Source organism: Culex pipiens, chromosome 1 (genome assembly GCF_016801865.2).
Source record: "Culex pipiens pallens isolate TS chromosome 1, TS_CPP_V2, whole genome shotgun sequence".
NCBI lineage: Eukaryota > Metazoa > Arthropoda > Insecta > Diptera > Culicidae > Culex > Culex pipiens.
In genome coordinates this window covers 31,836,245-31,856,425 of record NC_068937.1, presented here as the reverse complement: position 1 = coordinate 31,856,425, position 20,181 = coordinate 31,836,245, and the positions used below count along the sequence as shown (strand labels likewise).

The 20,181-nt window shown below is 34.5% G+C and overlaps 1 protein-coding gene and 1 long non-coding RNA gene across 2 annotated transcripts in view; both read right to left on the bottom strand.

The window, feature by feature from the left end:
• LOC128092573 (uncharacterized) overlaps positions 1 to 20,181 on the bottom strand; it is a 50,624-nt gene that overhangs the window by 8,554 nt on the left and 21,889 nt on the right. The gene's annotated exons all lie outside the window — the stretch shown is intronic.
• Positions 2,660 to 10,222, bottom strand: LOC120419627 (protein deltex). Its single transcript, XM_039582381.2, has 4 exons — positions 8,215 to 10,222; positions 3,965 to 4,173; positions 3,757 to 3,899; positions 2,660 to 3,698 (listed from the first exon to the last, which is right to left on the bottom strand). Exons 1-4 carry the CDS (start codon positions 9,455 to 9,457, stop codon positions 3,398 to 3,400), a joined length of 1,896 nt encoding a protein of 631 aa, XP_039438315.1. The 5' UTR covers positions 9,458 to 10,222; the 3' UTR covers positions 2,660 to 3,397.

Sequence of the window (20,181 nt, the reverse complement as noted above, 5' to 3'; positions counted from 1 at the left end):
GTATTTAAGTATTTAAGTATTTAAGTATTTAAGCATTTAAGTATTTAAGTATTTAAGTATTTAAGTATTTAAGTATTTAAGTATTTAAGTATTTAAGTATTTAAGTATTTAAGTATTTAAGTATTTAAGTATTTAAGTATTTAAGTATTTAAGTATTTAAGTATTTAAGTATTTAAGTATTTAAGTATTTAAGTATTTAAGTATTTAAGTATTTAAGTATTTAAGTATTTAAGTATTTAAGTATTTAAGTATTTAAGTATTTAAGTATTTAAGTATTTAAGTATTTAAGTCTTTAAGTATTTAAGTATTTAAGTATTTATGTATTTAAGTATTTAAGAATTTAAGTATTTAAGTATTTAAGTATTTAAGTATTTAAGTATTTAAGTATTGAAGTATTTAAGTATTTAAGTATTTAAGTATTTAAGTATTTAAGTATTTAAGTATTTAAGTATTTAAGTATTTAAGTATTTTGAAATCTTGGAATTTTAGGATTTTAGAATTTTAGAATTTAACGAATTTTACAAATTTTACGAATTTTACGAATTTAACAAATTTTACCGAATTTTACCGAATTTTACGAATTTTAACGAATTTTACCGAATTTTAGGAATATTACGAACTTAATGAATTTTACGAATTTTACCAATTTTACAAATTTAACGAATTTTACGAATTTTACGAACTTTAAAAATTTTACGAACTTTACGAATTTTACGAATTTTATGAATTTTACGAATTTTAGGAATTTTACGTATTTTACAAATTTTACGAATTTGTCGTACTTTACAAATTTTACGAACTTTAAAAAATTTATGAATTTTACGAATTTTAGGAATTTTACAAACTATACAAATTTTACGAACTTTACAAATTTTACGAAATTTATGAATTTTACGAAGTTTACGAATTTTAGGAATTTTAATAAAATTTTACGAATTTTAATTAAATTTTACAATTTTTTTCAATTTTGTGATTTTTTTCAAATTTTACGATATTTTTCAAATTTTATTTTGTTTTTTCAAATTAGGCCGTTGCAAATATTTTTCAAAGTTTATGTCGAATTTGCGAATTTTACGAATTTTACGAACTTTACAAATTTTACGAACTTTACGAATTTTATGAATTTTACGAATTTTAGGAATTTTACGTATTTTACAAATTTTACGAATTTTACGTAATTTACGAATTTTACGTACTTTACAAATTTTACGAACTTAAAGAATTTTATGAATTTTACGAATTTTACAAACTTTACAAATTTTACGAACTTTACAAATTTTACGAATTTTATGAATTTTACGAAGTTTACGAATTTTAGGAATTTTAATAAAATTTTACGAATTTTAATTAAATTTTACAATTTTTTTCAAATTTGTGATTTTTTTCAAAATTATCCATTTTTTTTAAAGTTTTACGATATTTTTCAAATTTTAATTTTTTTTTTTTCAGATGAGGCCGTTGCAAATATTTTTCAAAGTTTATGTCGCAACCACCCCCCCCCCCTCCCCTTTAAAAATGGCCTGAATAATCAGGGGGCAAAAAAAAATTTTTTTCGAAAAACTTCTTAATTTTAATGAAAATTAAAGTTTAATCAACTGAAAACCAGTTAAAATGCATTTTCCCGCGTTTATAATCATATTTAGCATGTTTGAACTCCTTTGAAAACATTTTAAAATTTCATGAAATACCAATGTACAGTCCCACGAAAAGTTTTTTTTTTACGAATGTTACAAATGTTACGAATTTTACAAATTTTACAAATTTTACAAATTTTACAAATTTTACAAATTTTACAAATTTTACAAATTTTACAAATTTTACAAATTTTACAAATTTTACAAATTTTACAAATTTTTCAAATTTTACAAATTTTACAAATTTTACAAATTTTACAAATTTTACAAATTTTACAAATTTTTCAAAATTTTCACAATATTTTTGAATTTTGTTGAATATTTTAGAATATTTTTTAATTTGGTTCAATATTTCTGAATATTTTTAATATTTTTGAATATTTTTGAATATTTTTGAATATTTTTGAATATTTTTGAATATTTTTGAATATTTTTGAATATTTTTGAATATTTTTGAATATTTTTGGATATTTTTAAATATTTTTGAATATATTAGAATAAAAAAAAATATCATCATAATTTTTGATTGAGTGCAATAATTAAAAAAAAAAAAGTACAAAGAAACATTGCAATGGGCAACGGGTGAAAAACGGATCTTTTAATGCCGTCAGTTTCTGCCTATCGAAAGTATCATTTTTAATTTAAAAAAATTACGAGGAATCGATTAATGGTACTCTCATTAGCGGCTAATGACGGGAAGTGGTCCATTTTATCCCATTTTGCCTATTTTAGGGTGTTTTTCTCAAATATCTTCAACTGCCGTAGTTTTTATGTAGAAAATCGTGAGGAATCGATTTGTGACATTTTCATTGGCGGCAAATGACGGCAAGGGCCCATTTTGCCCCATTTACCCCATTTTATGTGTTTTTCGTCAATATCTTTACTTGACGTTGTTTTTACACTTTGAAAGTATACTATTTTATGTAAAAAATCACGAGAAATCGATTGGTGACACTCTCAATGGCGTTGATTTGCAATAACGTCAAGGAAACTAAAAAAAATATATTAAAAGAAATGTTTTTTTTTTCTATGACAGTTCATTTATTTATCTAAAATCTATTTCATTCCTATTAGAAATGCACAATTAAAAAAACTAAAATCAATACTTTCTAAAAACTACACATTTTTCTTACTTAAACTAATCGCTCTGAAGGAACATACCTATATCTGCCGGAGATAAATTCTTTTTTTTCTACACAATTTAGCTACACTCGCGCAAAACTTTACTAAGATTACACATAAAGTTTCTGTAATTGGAAGATTTGTGTGTTGGAAGATCGCAATCAATTGCTCTATGAATGATTAAAACTAAACTTATGCCTAATTTTGCAAATAAAAACACGTTCATAACCTCTTAGAGAGGTTCATGATCAATAACAAATGCCTTTTATAAACTCTGTTTTTTCTGATATCAGGTTAAAATGATAATTTTTGTAATACTTAACACGTTCTCTCACACTCGCTCTTAAATGACAGTATATTCGACAATATATTGGCACATGTTTGTTTCGATTTTGAGGATGTTTTAAAGGAAGTAAACTGAACACTTGGAGATCGTAAATCCGTTGAAGGTCAATTTTACCTCCTGGAATACTAGCAAAATACTGCCACTCTCAGGGAAGACTCAGCCGGGTTTGGAAGACTTCATTCTTGAAGATTGTTTTTTTTTTCGTTGTAAAAATAGCTGCCCTCTTCCAGTCTTGTAACTTCAGTACGATTATTTGTTTCCTTTCCAAAAAAAAAGTTCACCCAACTCCCCCCAACTAATCGGTCACGCCCAGATGGACCAGCTGCTGCATGCACCGCTGCATGTACTGCGGGTCGGGAAACATCGAGTACTGCGTCTTGTGCTCGACGCTGTTCCACAGGACCACGTCCTCCCGGCCGGTGGTGGCCGACCGGCCGATCGAAAACAGCAGCCGCCGGTCGAACGCGATCTTCAGGTAGCGCAAGATCTTCCGCCCCAGGATGCCGTCCGGCAGGAAGCAGGTGCGGGGGAAGCCCACCGCGAAGAAGGCCCGGCCCGGGTGGGGATGTTCCTGGTTTTGGATGCCGGAAGCGATGCTACGATGGGAGATCATTAGTTCATGATTGAAATCATAAATGATTGTGAAAATCTTACTTGTACGTTATTTGGATTGTGTTCTGGCCTTCGTGGCCGGGAAGACTTCTTGGAATGACGATCCAGGACATGGTTCCGGGGGGTTGATCGCCGATTTTCTCCCCGTACACGGACATGCAGATCGGACACTCGATGTAAAGGCTCTAAAATTACAAAATCAAGAATCATTTATCAAAAATTCAACATTCGTCAATCGTCAAAAACCCACCTTCTGATTCTCCTTCTGTTGGCCCAGGATGAGCTCGTTCAGGCAGTTTAGGTGCATCAGATGTTGGCACCGGGATAGGGATACCGTCGGGTTGTGGCCGTTGTGGCGCAGCTCCTCCATGCACATCGGACAGGGCTGGGCGTGTGGCCATTGGGGAGGTTCGACGACGCGGACGAAGCGCGAGATCATGTCGCTGGCGGGGTCGACACCTGGAAAGAAGGAATTGAATTATTGGTTTAGGTTGTGTTGGCTTCAGTTTTGATCGAAGAATAAATCTAGAGTTTTTTTTATTAGGTCCTATAAACATATGAAAGACAATAGTTTATTGGTCCTTTTAAAAAAAAAACTCTGGAAATCTTTATCGTAGTTTTAAATTTGTAATGTTCTTTTACAAATAAATGTTACATTCATAGAACTTTGGGAAAAAAGTCGTTCAAAAACCTCGAAACTTTTTCGGTAAATCTTATATCAAATTCGAAAAGTTTACAGAACTTAAGAAATTGAATCCACGAAGAATATGTTCCAGAATAATTTTGGAATTCAATTGGGACTACAGAGTAAAATTCCCACCCATTTCGCTAGCATTTGACATGGTCATCACCACGGGTCCATATTTTCGGTTCAAGGATCAGAAATCACGACACGCTAGCTGCCAGCGTGTTCGTCGATTGCTTCACCCAGCGAATTAAATACTTCGTGAATTTCTTTGCCTACTCCGTCCGTCGACCCTAGTCACACAAAACATTCAAAATATTTTTGATAACATTGATTTTAAGCTAATAAATGATCAAAACAAACCCGAAAGCAGACTATTTGGCCTCTCTGAGCCATTCGCTGTACTACCTGATTGGGGTGAGAGGGAGAGCAAAGACAGAGTATTCAGTAGCGATTGGTGTGGTAGTGACAAACGATAGGAACTTATCAGACCAGTTTTGCTTCGTGTCCGATTTGTGCTCGCAAGTGAAGGCGTCGATTTTGAGCAGGCCCTGGTTTCACAGCACAATCAAAAATATCTGAGAACGAAGATTTTAACACTGTGCCCTAAGGCTACGCCCATAGAATAACGGAACCAACTAACAAAATTTAATCTTATGTAAGATGAATCTTATGTAAGAACGCCATTTTGTGTAGCTTTCAAATTCTCACCTTTTGACTTTCGCAGATCCCCAAAATTCGATTTCAATCCTGAGATATTCAATAAAAATCTAAAAAACTCCGTACATTGTTGTCACTTTTTTTTATTCAATAAAAATCTAAAAAACTCCGTACATTGTTGTCACTTTTTTTATCTTGACACCCCTTGAAAATTGCTGCAAGTGCGACAACTGGCCAAACGGAGTTTACATTTCGAATACATATTCGAATTCAAGGAAAAAAAAATATCTCAATTTAACAAAATAATCAATAAAACAAAATAGCATACAAATGTATCAAGAATGGATTTGTGAGAACCCTTTTTTTATTTGATAAATAATCAACAAAACTGCACAGTATGTCAAATGTCAGAACCCTAACCGGTGCTATTAAAATTGTATATCAGCAATTACATTACATTTTTAAACATTTTCTTCAAATTGTAACAAAATTTCAGTTATTTTTACTTTGGGGCACTTGAAAGACGTGTAGATGAACAATCTTAAGCAATTTTAAAACTGATTTTTCGTAAGTAGGTCGAATACCGATGCAAAAAAGGCTTTGTTTACCATTGGCTCTTACGTTTTTTTAAAAACTAATCCGAGATTTCTAGAGTAATTTTCGAAACAATCTATGCGCCATGGGTTTCCTATGTACATAGGACCTTTTGAAAAAAGAAGCATGATTTGAAAAGAGCATAAACCGAAAAAAAAGGTTTCCGGCTCGATCAACATTTTTGTGGAGATTCCTTGGCCAACATAATGAGACCCGTATTTTTTTTTTTTTAGCCTTTGGGGTGGCCTACACTGCGTTAGGGTGGTCATTTTCGTATATTTTTACAAAAAAAAAAACATTTTTTTCAAAAAAAAAAACCAAAACTCCTCACTATTTGAGCCGATTTGAGCTGTCTTGGACATAAATAAAAGGTAATTACACAGTAAAAATTTGTAAAAATTTGGAAGGTTGAATATTACCTCTTTATGATGTAATTTTACCTCAATTTCGACTGAAGAAGTGACATTACACCAGGAAAGTGGTAAAATTGGGTCCTAAAATGAAGCTTAGATTGCTGATATTATTGTTTACAGCGATAAAGCTTATTTTTCTGAGTACAATGACCTTTTGTACGACAACAAAGAGTTTAAAATAGATTTTTAAATCAATTTGGAAAAATTAACCTCGCGGTCCTTCTAGACAGAAAAGTTCCTACTTGACAGCTCGTTCCAAGGGAACCATAGTTGATCCATCGAAAAAATGTTGTCTTGACAAAAAAAAATGCATTAAAATGAAAAAAAGTGATCAGAAATGGTTTTTAATCGTGTTTTTTACGGTTGTACATAAAAATTGACATAGGGCTTTAGTACCCAATTACACATTTTCATAGGCGAAATTACACATTGTTTCTGACGTAAAAGATGTACCTCTTCCCAAATGTAATATTGGCATGTTTTTTTGCTGTGTTAGCCTCTCGAGAAAAATAGTTTCGAGTCTCAAAAATCAAGCCTAACATTTAAAAAAAGGCTTGCAAAGGCAAAATTTTCGGAATTGAAAGACGCAACTTTCAGTACCTACCCAAAAAAATATAGGTCATCTCTGAAATTGTGCTATGTAAAATTTCCCGAGGAATCCTATAAAACGGTCACGGTCAAAACGGTATTCTAAGTTTGCATACGATTTTTTTAAAAGTAATGCTTGATTTTTGAGACTCGAAACTATTTTTTCTTGAAAAACCAACTAATTCACTTCACTTGCGTCCATGATAGCAAAAATCCGTTAAAATGGCGCGGAGTTATGATTTGTTTTAAATGTGGTTTTGCCACCCTTGGTCACCCTAATGGCCAAACAAAAAAATACGGGTCTAATTATTTTGGCCAAGGAACCCCCCCAAAAAGTTTTTGAGCCCGATCGGAGAACTTTTTTTCGATTTATGCTCATTTTAAATGGAATTGCTGATATAAAACATTGAATAAAATGTTTATCTGTTTTGTATGTTAGATTTAAGATGTGGGTCTCTTTCGATCAAAATTGCCGATTTACTGTGTCAATCCAAATTTGTTAGTGAAAAATACATTTTAGAAGCAATAATCGATCGCTAAAGTTTTGATCAGCAAACATAGATGTTAGAATCAATAGAGTCTTCTGGGTCGAATTGGGACAGTCTGTATTTAAACATGTTTCTAAACAATATTTTGATTTTTGTTTTGAGTTTCGATTTTAACACAAGAGAACAACACAATTACCTAGTAAATAAATTTTCTATTTTTCAGCTTTTAGGTGCTCTAAAATCGTCCGGCCTTATTCAAAATTTAGTGAATGTGTTCATGTCTATTTTAAAAAAAAAAAATGGTCATAAAAGTTTTTGTCTTTCATATATTTATAGAACCTTTTCTAATAAAAACTCTGGATTTGTAAAATTCTTCCACAAGCTATACTGCCGTTCTACGCATAATTGTCCCATGTTCAAAAAAGTGCAACTGAGAAAAACGCGATTGAAATTTTTCAATCGATTTCTGTGTTTCTACGCATAATTGTCCCGTGGGTTCCTATTCGCCCCAATTGTCCCTAATCGCCCAGTTAGCAGTTTATCACTCTTAGTTGTTGTCCTCTTGCTAAACAACTGGTAAACATGACATAATGATTCGTAAAACTATGGATTCCGTGATAGAAAATACTTGGTGGGACAATTATGCGTAGAAATGCAACGATGGGACAAACAGACTTGGTGTTGTTTTCACTGAGTTTCCGAACAAAGTACCTAATTTTATGTGTTTTTCTGAAAGTATACGTCAAACTAAATTCAAAAATGACAAAAAGTCAAAATCGTCCAAAAATGACATGGGACAATTATGCGTAGAACGGCAGTATAGTGATGGTCGTTATACCCTCGTTAACCTCTGATATTTAGGTGCAGGAATTATCAAACGATAGCTTTTTCTCATTTACAAAACTTTTGTGTACATTTCATGAGAATTTTATAATCATATGGAAATGCAAAAATTTAAATAATATTATTTTAGCATAGATTTGAATCTATCAGCTGCCACAACAAATCGTGGAAGATGTGGCATTGAAAAACTTTGGAGACTAATTTCAACGACATCCGTCCCGTTACTCACCCACAATCGCGCCGGGAATGTTCTGCTGCGACGACACCGACGAGCCCGCCCCCGCCGTCGTAAACACATCGTCACTTCCCATCGAACAGTCCAGCAGATCCGACACCGACCCCAGCGTGGTGCTCTTCCTGCTGTTGCTATCCTTGCTCTCGTGACTCAGGTACGTGGACACGGTGTCCACACTGGGCCGCCGGCCCGAGTTGATACTGGACGCGTCCGTCTCGATGAGCGACTCGCCCCGACTGCGGGACTTGCTCCGCTGGCGCTGGAACGACGGCATGGTTCTGCTCTGGTTGGCACTTTGGTGCCGCTGGTGTCGGATCGACTGCTGGTGGAAGTTCTGGGGGTTGTGCTGGAGCGAGGAGGGGGCGTTGGTTGGACTCATCGGGGGGTATTCCTGGAGTTCCTGGTGCTGGTGGTGCTTGCTGGTGCCGAAGATGTTCAGGTTGTGCAGGATTTGGCGGGCCAGGTTGGTCGGGGTCACGGGGACCATGTCGAGTTGCTTGCCGACTTTGAGGGTTTTGGTGGGTCGTTTGGAGGTTGGGTGCGAGGAGTTGGGGTTGCAGAGTACGGGTTGGGACTTGGACTTGGAGTGGAGCGGGGTGGAGGAGGAGGGTTGCGAGCTGGAGCTGCTTGAAGAGGACGAGGAGGGTGGGGGTTGTTGGAGTTGGTTGGGTTTTGGGGGGAGGAGGGGTGCGGAGTTTTGTGGGTTTTGTTGGGTTGACTGTTGGTTGGTGGGGAGTTTGACGAGCGGGTACGGGGCTTGCTGTATCCGTCGTATGCTCCGGAGAGGTCCGTTTTGATGGCGTATTTGGGTGAGGTTCAGGAAGTTGATCGTGTACGGTAGACAGAGGTGGGTCTTGGTGAGGTCGATGGTTTGATCACCCCGTGCCCAGGCCTCTTCGATGACGCACTGGACCTCCATGGTGTAGCTGTGCCAGTCGTTGCCGGAGGATCCGCACCACTCCCACTTGGTGCCCTTGCCGGCGGGCGAGCTGGGCTTGTAGAACCCTCGGCGGACGTTCGTTACGGCAAACTCCTGATCCTCGCAGCACTGGGTCATGGTGCGTACGTTGACGTAGTACTGCTCCAGGGCTGGGTCGGCATCGCTGAGCAGGACTCGGGTCAACTTCTTGCCGTGGGCACGCTCCAGATGCTGGGACACTGCAGGGCTGTACGGTAGCCATTTGGACCCGCGCGACTCAAACTCCCAGACGACCACTGCGTGGCCAGAGTTCGTCATTCCGCTAACCTACTTTCTAGGGCACCCCCTGATTGACTGATTGATCGCCGATATCGATTTATGGCGCACGGCTCTCCACTTCAACTCCAAATTGCTGCCACGGTTCAGCTCAGCTTATCCACTTTGGACATCACCTCCACAACTGGCTTGGCCACGCGCAAGACTCGCGCCGCCTCCAAGATTGGAGCTTATTTTCAACACAGGATGTTCAATATTAGAATTTCTTCGCTGCTGCTGCTGCTGCTCATGCAGATCATCGAGTTCATTCAACCTCCTCTTGATCCTCCTGCTGCCCAGTCCTGGCCTCAACAGATGGAGGAAACGATCGCGCCCACACACACGCAAACCACCTTAAATCGGAGCGCCCCAAACGAGAGCACTTATGATCGGGCGCGATTAACACTCTCTGGTGGGCAATTAAAAACCCCAAATCCACCATTTAATAACCAACCACCCTCACACACACACACCCCCTTCTTCACTGCCCGAACGCCACTGATCACTTTCCGATCTTCACCAAATCATTGCTAATCACCTCACCCACCACAAACTGCACTCGTATTCACCGATCGATCGCTTGACGCATCACCTTATTGCACCCATTTTTGCAATAGTTCAAATCGCGCAAAAATGGCACCCGTCCCAACGCATCGGCAGCCTAATTTTAATTGACTTCTCCGGAATGACGACCAACGAACTGCTGCGGAGCTGAGTTGCGCGAGAGCTCTAACAAAAATCAAGATGGCGAGATTTATTTCTCACCCACCACCACCAACTGGACTGAGTCAAGTTCGTAGTCCAGCAGGTGAGCCGAGCTCTTTCTCACGGCTCACAAAGTTGGTTCACTTGTTTTGTTTGCCCACCACGATCGTGCACAGTGATTGCGATTGATGAGGTGACGAACCATTACACTACTACCACTATGCCTTGCCTTTGGGTGGGATATGTTTTCGTGGAAGCATATAAAAGGGAGAGAGAGCATAAAGTGAGCATACACATAACACACTAACACTGATCGGGTGGTACGGTTCTTTTAAAGAAAGTTTCAGGATTTACTTTTTGATTAGAGGCTTTCTTCAATGCAAAATTAAAAACAAGCATCCGGGTTTTTTTTTGTAAAGGTCTAATAAACTAGATTTTTAATGGTTTTGCCCTTGTTGTTTTTAAATACCCTCATCTGGGCCGAATCGGGACTACAGCCTGAATAGGAACGGTAATTTTAAGAGCGCTTAAAAGCTTGAAATTTGGAAATATATGCACTATTATTAGTAATCTGTGTATGTTCTATCCGAAACCAATCTAATATATTCATATATTGTGCAGTAATAAGGCTAAAACAGCTGTCCCAATTCACTCCATGCGTCCCATTTCGCCCCAGATGACGGTACCGCTTACTTCAGGCGGTTTATAAAATAAATAAAAATGTAAAAAAGATAATTGGCTCATTGGACCTTGTCCTAAACAAAACTTCAAGTATGATAACGGTTTTCAAACTCGAGTAACCGTTTTTTTTCTACTAAATCAATTTAATTGGAACAAACAAATACCACACAATTATTTTATTAAGGAATCAGAAAATGAGTTCTTTCAGCATAATTATGAACAGAAGAGAGTCTTACAAGCTTGGAGTAGTTCAAGATGCAAAATAAACCCCCAGACACCAATTAAAAAAACCAAGTTGACTTTATAGCTGTCGGCCACCATTGCTAGTACCAACCACTAGTATCTTCCTTTTTATCTACAAGGTCTTCGCCGCCCTGGGCGAATGAAAGTATGGCACGGAGCGACGGCGCCGAATACCCATATTTACTCAAAGAATTTTAGAGCGCCCGCAGCGGGATTCGAACCGGCGACCTCTGGATTGTGAATCCAGTGCGCGGTCCGATTGATCCACACGGTTGGGACAACCAAATACTTATTTAAAAAATATTTATATAAAAATAATTTAGACAAATTAAAAAAAAAACAGTCAGTGTCATTCATGTTTCAGCTATCTTAATTTTATTATTTATAGATATTGCTAAAATATCTCAAAAACGAAGTACATCCTAAACGTCATATTCATGAAAAGTAGAATCAGTAAAAAAGGTGTACATAGTACAATTTTGTTTGTTTTCCTTAACTTCAGCAATAAGAAAATTTGATTATTTAAATAAAGTTTAGGCAAAACTTCATAAATAGCATTTTTTACATTCAGTGATAATTCCACAATAGTAGTTTATGCAACAAGTTGCAAAAAGAGGATTTTTTCAGCACGAGTCGTACATTTATCCAACGAGGTTCACCGAGTTGGATAAATACGAAGAGTGCTGAAGAAATCAAGTTTTGCAACGAGTTCCATACAACATTTTTTGCAATTCCGAAAAACACTTATTGAGTGAAATTTTAAGTTAGATTTTCATGTATTTTGTCAATAAATCGTTTTAATCAAAAAAATGTTGAAAAGTGTTACTTTTCGAAACAAGTGCTGAAAAGTTCAACTTTTCAGCACCCATTTCAGTGCTGAAAAGTAGAACTTTTCAGCATTTATTTTGAAAAGTGTTGCTATTCGATTCTGTTATTTTTGGTACAGAAAAGTAGGCTATTTCGTCGTTCAAGAATGACAGGAAAAGTAAGTAGTTTCACGACGGAATTGCAAAAAATAATAATACCTACTGTTGGCGCCTTTCAGCACCGAATACCGGCGACCTGAGGTATTTCACCCCGCGATGCCGCGGGTACCTGGATCATCACACTTTCACCACCTGGCACTGCACTCACGTACGCACTTTAGATCGCCACCTTTCTATCCAACGGCTGGCATCTTCGGATCAACTTGGAGTTGGGGGATTTCGGACGGATTCCAAATAAATTCACTTTTGCCGCACACACAATTTTATTGGGTAAAAGGACGGGGAACAAAACAATTCGCGCAGCCTTTGTTGTGAACGCTCCGATGGTTCTTGGGGTACTATTTTATTGGTTCTTCTTCATGAAGTGCTGACCGTTGGTAAGTCTTGTCTGGTTCTCTCTCAGAGAGATCTAATAGCGTAGTGTAAATAAGATTAGGATTAGGGATGCAATTCACACTTAAATTTGGGTTAGATTAAGGACTAGAATTAGGTATTTACAATTTCTAAATCAAAGGGGAATTATGATCAGCAGCGTGATCACCTTCATTGCAAAATGCTTCTTAAATTTTATATCAAAAATACATAATTCATAAACAAAATATAAAAAATAATCATTTCACATTAAATGCAACTGATGAACATCGTTATTTTAATCAATTTTACAATGATTTAAAAATTACAACTTTTAACTTTCCACGTTGTCTTTTATTTTAGAGTTGAATAATATTCTTCAACAACCTTTTTTGTAATTTTGTAGAATGAAGACATTTTGCTGGAAATGTATAATCAACTCTCTGCACATTATCTTCAACAAATAACTCTAAATCTGAGAGGCAATATTTTTAAATTGGAAACTGCTTCCATAATGCTTGTTAAAAACCTTGAGAAGTGTTTGAATTTAAAAATTAAAGCTCAAATGCAATAACCAGCGATTTATCAATTAAATATTTCAAATTTCACGGCATTTCACGGTATCTAAAAAATTTCACCGCTCTGAAGCAAATTTCGCAGGTTACGCGGAAAAATCACCAGCCCTAGTCAAGATCGAGGGAGGGAATTAGAAAACAAATAAATTTAAATTTTCAACATTTTGAAGCAAAAAAATCACATTTAAAAACATTCTGAAGTGGTGGGTCTCGTGGCGCAGGGGTAGCGGCTTCGGCTGCCGATCCCAATGATGCTATGAGACGCGGGTTCGATTCCCGCCTTATCCACTGAGCTTCTATCGGATGGTGAAGTAAAACGTCGGTCCCGGTTTCTCCTGTCTCGTCAGAGGCGCTGGAGCAGAAATCCCACGTTAGAGGAAGGCCATGCCCCGGGGGGCGTAGTGCCAATAGTTTCGTTTTTCGTTTTTCGAAGCTAAAAAATTACATTAAAAAATATTTAAATATTTTTTTCCCAAAAAATAAAATTTTTAAACTAGTCTGTTTCGATTAAAAATACAAAGTTTTTTTTTGGAAAATACATTTTTTTACAAATTACCGTATTTTTTCGAAAATACTCAAATTTTCAAAATATGCGAACGAAGTGAAATTTGGTTTGCTTTTTCTCATTAATTTTTTTTGAAGCCCTTATTGCAATTTTGGAAAATCTTAGTATTTTCGAAAAAATACGGTAATTTGTGAAATGTTTAGTAATTTCTAAAAGCAACTCTAATAAAGTAAAAAAGCAAGCAAAATTTCGCTTCGTTTGATACCCATATTGCAAATTATGAAAATTTGAGTACTTTCAAAAAATATGGTTTTTTCGATAATTTTTGTCCTTTCAAAAAGAAAACTCTCTAGTTGTGAAAAAGCAAACCAAATTCCGCTTCGTTTAATACCCATATTGGAAATTTTGTAAATTTGAATATTTTCGACAAATACGGTTTTTGAGAAAATTTTAGTTTTCAACATTAAAAAACTCTAATAAAGTTAAAAAGCATACAAAATTTCGCTTCGTTTGTTATCCACACTGCCAATTACAAAAAAATCAATACTTTCGAAAAAATACGGTATATTGTGAACAATTTTGAGTACATATTTTACTTTAAATATTCTGTGAAAGCATTAAAGTTTTAACATGATATGGTTGAATGAATCGATTTTAGAAAGATTAAAAAAATGAGTTATCGTCCATTATCGGCGGTGTTATGAATCTCAGATATTTGGTAACATTTGAGAAGCTTGGCTTTAATAATGACCTATTTATTTCTTCAATTAAAAAAATAAAAGTTATGAAATCTAGTCATGACTTATGATAACCCCGCTACAGAATAAAATTCTCTGTCGAGCCATACTGTAACTGCGACCAATTAAATAAATCTCTTTAACTTTGATTCCAAGGAACTTCTCCTGTTAAAACAAAAAAAAAATCCTCAAAGAAATAAATTAAAATTTAACCGAAAAAATATTAAATAAAATGCCATCTTCACACGAATGTAAAATATATGTTGTTAAAGGGAGCGTTCTTTTATTACGTAACGCAACAAATCGAACTTTTGGACCCACTCCCCCCCTCGTAACAAAATTTCCATACAATTTTTTTGAAAATTTGGCCTCCGACCCCCTTCCCCCCACCTGCGTTACGTTTTAAAAGAATGCTCCCTTAAGAGATTAAACTCGTTTTCTCACTTTTTTCAAGAACTGCTCATGTTTAAAACAATGCAAAACTCTTAAATGTTATTTCAAAATGTTTATAAGCAGTTCACTTTTTTCACGGAACTTCTCATGCATAAAAGAATGCAAAAAGACACAAAAATAAATAAAAACAATATCTTTGAATACTTCAAAGAAATGAATATAATACTCATACACATCATAAAAAAATAACCATTTATTTACAAATTACTCCTCATATTCGTAACAATGCGAAAAAAACTCACAGAAATAAATAAACATGAATTTCTTCACTTCAAAGAATAATTCTTTCATTGTTGTTTGGAAGAATGCAAAATCTCTTTTTTTTTAAATTTGATTTTGAATAAATTATTTGTTTGAAAATTCAATTTTTTTACTGTTCACGTTCAAAAGAATGTAAATTCTCACAGAAATGAACAAAAATCTTCTTTTTGAATAATTCAAATAAGTGGTAATGTTTGAATGATTGTTAAAACTCACGAAATAAATGAACTTTTCTTGTAACTATTGCAACTTCTGATTTATTTTTTAAATTTTGATTTCTGTCAATTTTTGTTATTTCCATTCGCTAAAAAAATGTTTTTTTTGATTTTTTTTTTATTTTCATCAACATCAAATTCGAGTGCTATGACCCATTTTAGTCAAATTTGATTTTGAATGGTTGGTTGCGTATATTTTTTTTTTATATTTCATCACTGATGTTTTGGCCGCCATCTTGGACTTAAAAATTCTTAATCACCTACACTGAAATAAAAAAAAGTACCAAATTCCTAAATTCTAGGAATTTTGGCTCCTTTCCTTATTTAGTAATTGGGTTTTTTGGATTACTTAATAAGAAAAGGAGGCAAAATTCCTAGAATTTAGGAATTTGGTACTTTTTTTTTTATTTCAGTGTAAGGGGTCATACCAAAGTAAGACAACGAAAAAAATAACTTTTTTTCGTTATTCGATTATCCGAAGTGAAATTTTGCGATGGCCTTCGGATTATCGAGTCTGGACTGTAATTATGTTTTGCCTATTTATTTTTTTCATTATTTTGTACATAATTTGTAATGAAAGAATGTATGGGAACAGCATGTAATCCCATCATGCACCTAATGTTGACATATCTACGTTCAATTACAGCACCTTAAGGAAATTTTCAACTGCACGGAGAAAAAAGAGTTCCCAAAATCGTGAACAAGCGTTCATGAAAATGGGAACCTCGAACAAAGTGTTCAAATCTCATGGTACGATTTTGAAAAACGTACCATGAAATTTGAACACTTTGTTCGTGGTTCCCATTTTCATGAACGCTTGTTCACGATTTTGGGAACTCTTTTTTATCCGTGTGAAGTCGAGTGATAAATAACTCAGTCGGAAGTGAGCAAGCAAGTTTCAATCAATAGTTTTGCAAAATAAGTTGCATTGCCCTGCTATGTGAATTCCGTTATTTGTTTAAAAGGACAGAAAATGCACACGCACACACCCTCAAATGCCTCAAACTGTAATGCAATCTGGCTGCATTCATCGCCCGAGGGCAAAACGCAAATCAATGAGAGAGAGCAAAAAGAAGGGTGAGAAGTGAGCATAATTTTTCCCTTCGCGTTCACGTGCACGTGTGCGTGATATGTTTTCTTTTTCGTTGCATTATTGCTGTTCCAGTATCTGTTTTTATGCTTCGTTTACATTTAGCCAGCAGACACCATCATCAGATGAGATTGGTGCATGTGCAGTGCACACGGCAGATGAACAAGTGTTTGCCACTTGCTCTATCTCTCTCTCACTCACTCTCCCCCTTGGGACACATAACTTTACTTTGCTTCTTTTGCAGTTTCAGCTCAATGCGTCCTGTTGGATTCAATCGCTGTGATGATGAGTTTGTGTGGGAATGATGTTTGTTCTATTCGTACGTAAATATTTAAATTTCGAGGGGTTGAAAACGACTATGGTGGAGGGTGTTTTGTATCGTTTTATGTCGTTGCTGCATTTTGAATGATGTTTGAGTAAATGTTCTTGAATCTTAGGGGAATTTATCTTATTGTATTATTTTGTGTGGGAAAATAATTCGCAAGGGACCTAAAGAAATAATGGAATTAACCGTTTTCCCACGATTTTACCATTTTTTTGGTACAGGCAAAAAAAATAAAGTATCGTGGTAAGTCAATTCCAAAACTTTAGAATTTCACGTCACACTGTAAACTGTTTGAAATAATTGCAAAAATGTATTATTTTATTATACAGTTCAGACACGATTATCAGAAGGCCTTGGCTGCCGAAAAAATTCAGTTGTTCTTTTTCCGGCAGAATTCTGCCGAACTCGAAAATCAAAAATAAGTGTAGCCGCTTAATCCGTGAAATTTGCCCTTGGCCCGTGAAATCTGGTCAACACCGAGAAATGCCGCGAAATTCGAAAAATCACTTGAAAAATTGCTCCTCAGTGTTTAGAATATTATTTTTTTCGGTTAAAACAAATCAACAAGTAGAGCATTTTGAAAGCAGCCGTTAAAAAAATTATTAAAAAATTAAAATTTAAAAAATATCTATCGAATCTATTCATAAATTCATAAAAAATATGTATCGAAATGCTGAATTTCACATATAATTCAATAAAAGAAAACACAAAGCAGTTTGAGCTATTTTATTTTTAAATTTCTGTTAAATTTAGTAAAATAACGATGCATAAGTTGCATTGTATAACGTGAGTAAAACTTCAAAAGGATGTGAATATTTGGGTAGAATTTAAGTGTTTTATTCAATTTTAAAATAAAATACATGTTTATAAAAATTGCATTACTATCCATACCAAATGTTTCGAAAACTGTTATAAAACCTAAACTGATTAGAAATTATCAAATATTATAATTCTACTTTTGGTGAATTAATAATGATTTTCGTTTGGAGAAACTTTTGCAAATTCTTGCGATATTAAAATTTTAAACTCTTTCAGATGTAAAACTGGACAAAATTGAACTCATAAAAAAATTGCAACTTATATTATGTGTCAGGGGGTAATATTTTGTAGTTTTGAACTATTGTTAATTCTCAAATAACTTTGCTCTACACAATAATACTACAATAAAATATTTTTGCACTTGTTTCAAGCAGATTTTCGAGTATCGTGAAATTGCCGTGAAATTCCAATGTTTTGTAATTGGCGTACCGCGAAATTTTAATTTTTGAGCCGTGAAAAATCACTAGCCCTAAACAGGGACGGTCGATTGACAATGACAGAATTGGTCTGTCTCCAATATCCGATTTTTTTTAATGTTTAGACACATTCTTTTCATGGTTTTTTAAATTGTCGTTCCAGAGATTTGTTTTTATCAATATTCAAATACACTGAGGAGGGATTTGTTAAATTTCAAAAACAAAATTTCACGGATTACCAGACAGATTTCTAGCTCGAAACTGTGAAGAGATTTAAATTTAGTGTCAAAGAGATTTTTATGTTAATTAAAACGCTAAATTTGATGGCATACAAAAAAATCGGAAAACATATTTCTAGAGTTTCTTTTGAAAAGGTCTCATAAATTATTGTGTTTCATATGTTTATAGGAACTAATAAAAAAACTCTGGATTTTTTTTACAGTACAAACAGGTAAATTATAGCAATGCAACAAGTTGAAAATAGAAGATCTACATTTATCTTAAAATAATCCAATCGATAGAATCAAGAAATGACGAGTTTTACATTAAGTTTCATACAACTTTATGTCGAGCCATTTTGAGAAAAATAATTCGCGACAAAAGAACAAAAGAGTTGCATAATAATTTTAATTTGTCAATCTCAGAACGCAGAATCTTGAAACACCAAAAAATATATGAACAAACTTATTTTTGTTAGGATGCAGTAAACTAGAGCAAAAAGCCAAAGCAAAAATTTATGGCAAAAAAATAAATCAAAAATAGGTATTGCAAAATTTAGAAATTTAGATTTAAATACTAAATCAAATTAAAATTTAAAAACAAAAACATCAAATTAAAAAAATTGAAAATTTTAAAATTTCTTTTATTATATGAATTTAACATTAAAATACAGTTCGTACTAGATGCTCCTCACCAAAGCGTCACTCAGAAAAACAGAAGCATATGTCTAACCCAAAAAATGACTCCAAAAATACTCCAAAGTTATCAAATTTTCTGTTATCTGAGCCTGTGACAAAATGGTAGCCTTTAAGGATTTTTTTCCATTTTGTAAAAGGTCCAAAATTAAAGAAATTTTTTTTTATTTAAGAATTTGTGAAATTAAATTTTTGTTCTTTTGATTGTTCTTAATATTTATTTTTAATTTAGACTTTTTTTCAATTTTAAACTTCTTGAATTTTTTGAATTTTTGGAGCATAACTTTAGGAATCTTGGATCTTTTGAATTGTTGAATCCAAATCTTTAAATTTTTGGTTATTAATTTTTAATCCTATAAAAGTAAAAAATATTTTGAATTTTTTAGTGTCTGAAAATATGAAAATGTTGGAGCTTTCATTTTTGAATGTTTTGATCTTTTGCCTTCCTCACTGAGGTAAGGCTATAATCCTGCTCTAAAAATGAACTTTGTATAAATACGTCGTAGACCCACCTTCATGTATACATATCGACTCAGAATCGAAAACTGAACAAATGTCTGTGTGTATGAGTGTGTGTATGTGTGTGTGTGTATGTGTGTGTGTATGTATGTATGTGACCAACAAACTAGCTCATGTTTCTCGGCACTGGCTGAACCGATTTGACCCGAACCTGTTGCATTCGACTTAGTTTAGGGTCCCATAGATCGAGTTTTATACAGACTGAAGTTTCGATAAGTAGTTCAAAAGTTTTCACATATATCCGGATCTCACTTAAATGTATGTAAACTATGTCCGGATCCACCATCCGACCCATCGTTGGTTAGGTTATCAAAAGACCTTTCCAACGAGTCCAAAACATTGAAGATCTGGCAACCCTGCCTCGAGATATGGCCACTTAAGTGATATTGATGTACTTTTTGGAAGCCGGATCTCACTTAAATGTATGTAAACTATGTCCGGATCCACCATCCGACCCATCGTTGGTTAGATTATCGAAAGACCTTTCCAACGAGTCCAAAACATTGATGATCTGGCAACCCTGTCTCGAGATATGGCCACTTAAGTGATATTTATGTACTTTTTTATTCCGGATCTAAAAAATAGATGAAATTTGTGTGCAACCATTGTTGGTAATGAGTGAGGAAGGCTCCAACCACATAGGTGGATTAAGTTAGTTTTTATTTTTAAGCCAAGAATGTCGAAATTTAGAAAAAAAACATATTTGAGATTTGAGCAAAGTACGCCCACCGGTACATACCACAATTATCATTTTTGTTACTTCTAATGTCTATATCTTCGGGAAATGTTTGAAATATGATTTAAAGTATCCAGCATAAAATATACAGTAAATAAGGTTAAAAAATTCGATCAATAACAAATCGAAGTTTTTGCACTCAACAAATAAAAAACAGATTATCGTGATTTCTGATAATATTTTTTAAACTTTGTAA

Excerpts from the sequence above, each read along its gene's own strand:
- LOC120419627 (XM_039582381.2), bottom strand. The coding sequence starts at position 9,457 with ATGACGAACTCTGGCCACGCAGTGGTCGTCTGGGAGTTTGAGTCGCGC. Across the intron at positions 3,900-3,964 it reads AACAGAAGGAGAATCAGAAG|AGCCTTTACATCGAGTGTCC; the intron begins GTGGGTTTTTGA and ends TTGTAATTTTAG. Across the intron at positions 3,699-3,756 it reads ACAATCCAAATAACGTACAA|CATCGCTTCCGGCATCCAAA; the intron begins GTAAGATTTTCA and ends CTCCCATCGTAG.